The sequence below is a fragment of the Pteropus alecto genome, unplaced genomic scaffold (assembly GCF_000325575.1).
Source record: "Pteropus alecto unplaced genomic scaffold, ASM32557v1 scaffold142, whole genome shotgun sequence".
Classification (NCBI taxonomy): domain Eukaryota; kingdom Metazoa; phylum Chordata; class Mammalia; order Chiroptera; family Pteropodidae; genus Pteropus; species Pteropus alecto.
In genome coordinates, this window is record NW_006433374.1 from 983,230 (window position 1) to 986,531 (window position 3,302).

The 3,302-nt window shown below is 49.3% G+C and overlaps 1 protein-coding gene across 1 annotated transcript in view; it reads left to right on the forward strand.

Moving 5' to 3' along the window:
- Nucleotides 1–3,302, forward strand: part of STS (steroid sulfatase) — a 133,287-nt gene continuing 129,985 nt past the window's right edge. The window contains exon 1 of the mRNA XM_025044186.1: nucleotides 1–3,148. Within this exon, the coding sequence (XP_024899954.1) occupies nucleotides 3,135–3,148 (14 nt within the window). The 5' untranslated portion in view covers nucleotides 1–3,134. The remainder of the gene's footprint in view (nucleotides 3,149–3,302) is intronic.

Sequence of the window (3,302 nt, forward strand, 5' to 3'; positions counted from 1 at the left end):
TGATCAGAAAGACAAAAGGGAACTCAGAATCCCCAGCACGCAGCCTTTCAGGGGAAGAAGGCAGCGCAAAGGGAGAAGGAGCTCAAGAGAAAACGGAACCGCGCTCCGCAGCAGACTGAGGATGGGGACGGAGGGGACGCGCGGGAAGGGCACTGTGCCCCTACGCCGACAGGCCCTGCTGAGCGCTTGACTCAGTGTGATCGACTTCTGGGACACTCTGGGCCCCAGACAGGGAAGCTGGCACTTGCAGACTCTTGAGTGCTGTCTTTGGCCGACAGGAAGGTACGGGACTGAGAACAGGCACATAACAGTCATCTGTCCTTCTCTGAAGTAGAAGCCACATGTCACCCGTTAAAACCCTACAACTCCTGTGCAGTTATGGAGACACGGTAAACTGCAATCAACCACGCAAATATGACTCCCTAAAAGATCTAGCTTATTTTCTGCTGATGCTTTTAAGAATTTTTTTAAGAATTGCAGAATGTTTAAGAATTTTTTCTTAGCTGATTTTTGAAGGATTCTAAAAAGTTCCTATATTTATAAGACACCTAGAGAACAAGTTACATATAGCACATTTTACACACACCATAATTCCTAATTCTGGATATTCTTAACACCCACCCTCTGCCTGGCCCCCTTATCGACAGCAGACGGCCTGGGTGGCTTCCTGAACCTGTGGACCATGCTGCCCAGGGCAGTGGCCACTGGACAAAGGTGGCCAGTGTGCCCCGAGAAGTGCTGAGTGTGGCGAAAACACGCATTCCAAAGACCAGGTACCGAAAAGGAATGTAAAATGTCTCAACGGCTTTTCTCATGCATTATGTGGTGAATAACAATTTTTTGGATGCTGGGACAGAAAAAAATGTCCCATTCAAGTTCATTTCATCTGCATCGTTTTAAAGCCGCTCCTAGAAAACTTGATGTGGTCCTGTGTGTTAGTGCTGCCCTAGTCTAAAGGACAAACTCCATGTGTTTTGAAGAGGCTGGGCCCACCTCCCACCTCTTGAGCTCCTAATTTCAGCTATGTACAAAGTGGATAATCTTCGCTCTCGGGAGCTGAGATACTGTTTAATACTTATCATCTTTCTCCTTCCTTCGAAATCTTGCTCTGGTCAATAAGTCGCCTCGGTTCCCTTCTGTCCTTCTCTCCTTCACCTTGGAGAGCCGAAATGATTACCTAGACCACAGCCCTCTGTTACCTTATGTCAACAGAAACAGAAACTCGAATTGTCTTTCCTGTTTGAAGGGATTACACACAGCACCATACGTTTCAAAAACACTGAAAAGTTCTTATCGACATTTCTGCAAAAATCTCCCTCTACTTCCTCATTCCCCTCTGATTAAACAAGTTTCTCCTGTAATAGTAAAAATTTCCCCATGAAACTATTTGTTCTTAATTTCACTTCCCTGAGAAAGGAGAATCAAGTCTAGAGTATCAGGCATAGACTATCAAGCACCTGGGCTACAGCGACAAAGAACTTTAGGAGAAATGTTTTCAAAAGTCCAAAAAGCACACCAACTGCAAAATAATTCATTATAAACTGACTGCATGTTGTTAAGCCAATAACAGATATAAGGAAAGGGTGGTTAAGAATTAAGAGCAGGCATTACTGGGTAGGTTAAATGAGGTAAACTAGCACATTCTGCAATGTTCCGTTTCATACATTTTATTAAAATTCAAAACAAGCAACGGTGAATTTCTAACCAAGTTCTGCAAGACTCTACCACCTCGAAGAGCCAGGGCAGGAAAGGAAAAACAGGGCAGGAAACGGGGGTGGGAGCAGAGCTAGGTCTTATCTTCCCAAATGCTACTAATTCTTGGTTTTCTAACCAATTCAGAGGAGTGGGTAACAGTGCCAAGGTGATACACCATGACACTTGCCTCAGCTAGCAAAGAGGAGGCCCTGGTTTGTAACGACCCCTGCAGGTACTGCCACCTAAGCCACATCCATCACTTCGGGGGATGGCTTTGTGTGGAACCCAGAGTCCAGAGTGAGCATCTAGGTCACCGAGAAGTTTAATAAGTTTAATTTTAAAGAGACATCTCGGCTTGAATTAAAATTCATGAGACTCCCACGACAGCATCTCCGGGTCTTTCATTAGAGGGTAAGGAATTTATTTCATGATTTAACTTCCTGACCACCTGAGCCAGAAAATTCTTGTCTACAAACTATACTTATGAACCCTGGAAGCTGTTTGAACGTGGAGTCACGTCAGATGTAGTGGCTGCGTAGAGCATTCTGTCCACTTATTGACCTCTGTGGGGAATTTCTGCCCCCTCTGCATTCATACATTTATCTATCTCTCTGGGTCCATAAAGACTTTTGTGTGTGTGCCTTTTAAACAATCTAGCAATACGGTCAGTGGAGGACAAGGTCGCACATGGATCTGGAATCATTTCTCAGTGTTGCTCCTTCTTAGCTGTGTGACCTCAGGCAAGCAACTTTACCTCCTTGAGTTGCAGTGTCTTTGTTTTTAACTAGTGGATGCAGGATTTTACCACAGGAAGCGATAATGTGCACGCCACCTCCGGTCAGCAGTCCACGGAAAGTATGTGGACATTTTGAAAGTCCTAGGAAGCCTCCTGGAGACCATGAGGCCAGGCTCTGGGTAGCACTCAGGGTAGGTCTCTCTGGAGCTTCAAACTGGGCGTTTTATTCCTTGGTTTGTACTTGACTTCGGTTTACCTGGTGAAGTTGGGGCCCACCCCAAACGCCCAAGGGACTGTTCAGTGCACACACAAGGACCGACAGTCCATCGGACCGCAGGGCACAGCGCGCTGCCCAAACTTTCGGTCACTTGGGCTAAAACGCAGACTCTGCTAGGGCAGGGGTGGACTCGGGCCCCGGTTCTGCGCTGCCAGGTTGCTCCCAAGGGACGCCTGGCAAGTGATGCGGGTCTCTGACCAGCCACGCCGCTCGGCAGGGCCGCCCCACCTCCACGCCACACGCGTTAGGGGCTGGGAAATGTGTGGGGCTGTGGGGCGGTCCTGTGCTTTGCGGAAGGTTCCACAGTGGCCCTGCCTTCCATTCCCTAGATGTCAATACCCTGCCCCCCAACGAGGACGGTCCAAATGCCTCCAGACGTTGCCAGATGTCCCCAAACCGGCGGGTTGAGGACCACAGCGCTGCACGATGCTCCAAGCAAGGTGCGTGCACCTCGGCGCCCGCGACGGCAGCTCCGGGACGGGCGGGACGGGGTCCTCGAGGCCGCCGTGCAGACAGGGAAACTGAGGCCGGGCGGCGGTCGCAGCAGCCCCGGGCTGACGCAAACCTCCCGTCTGCGCTGGGGTCCCCGAGAGC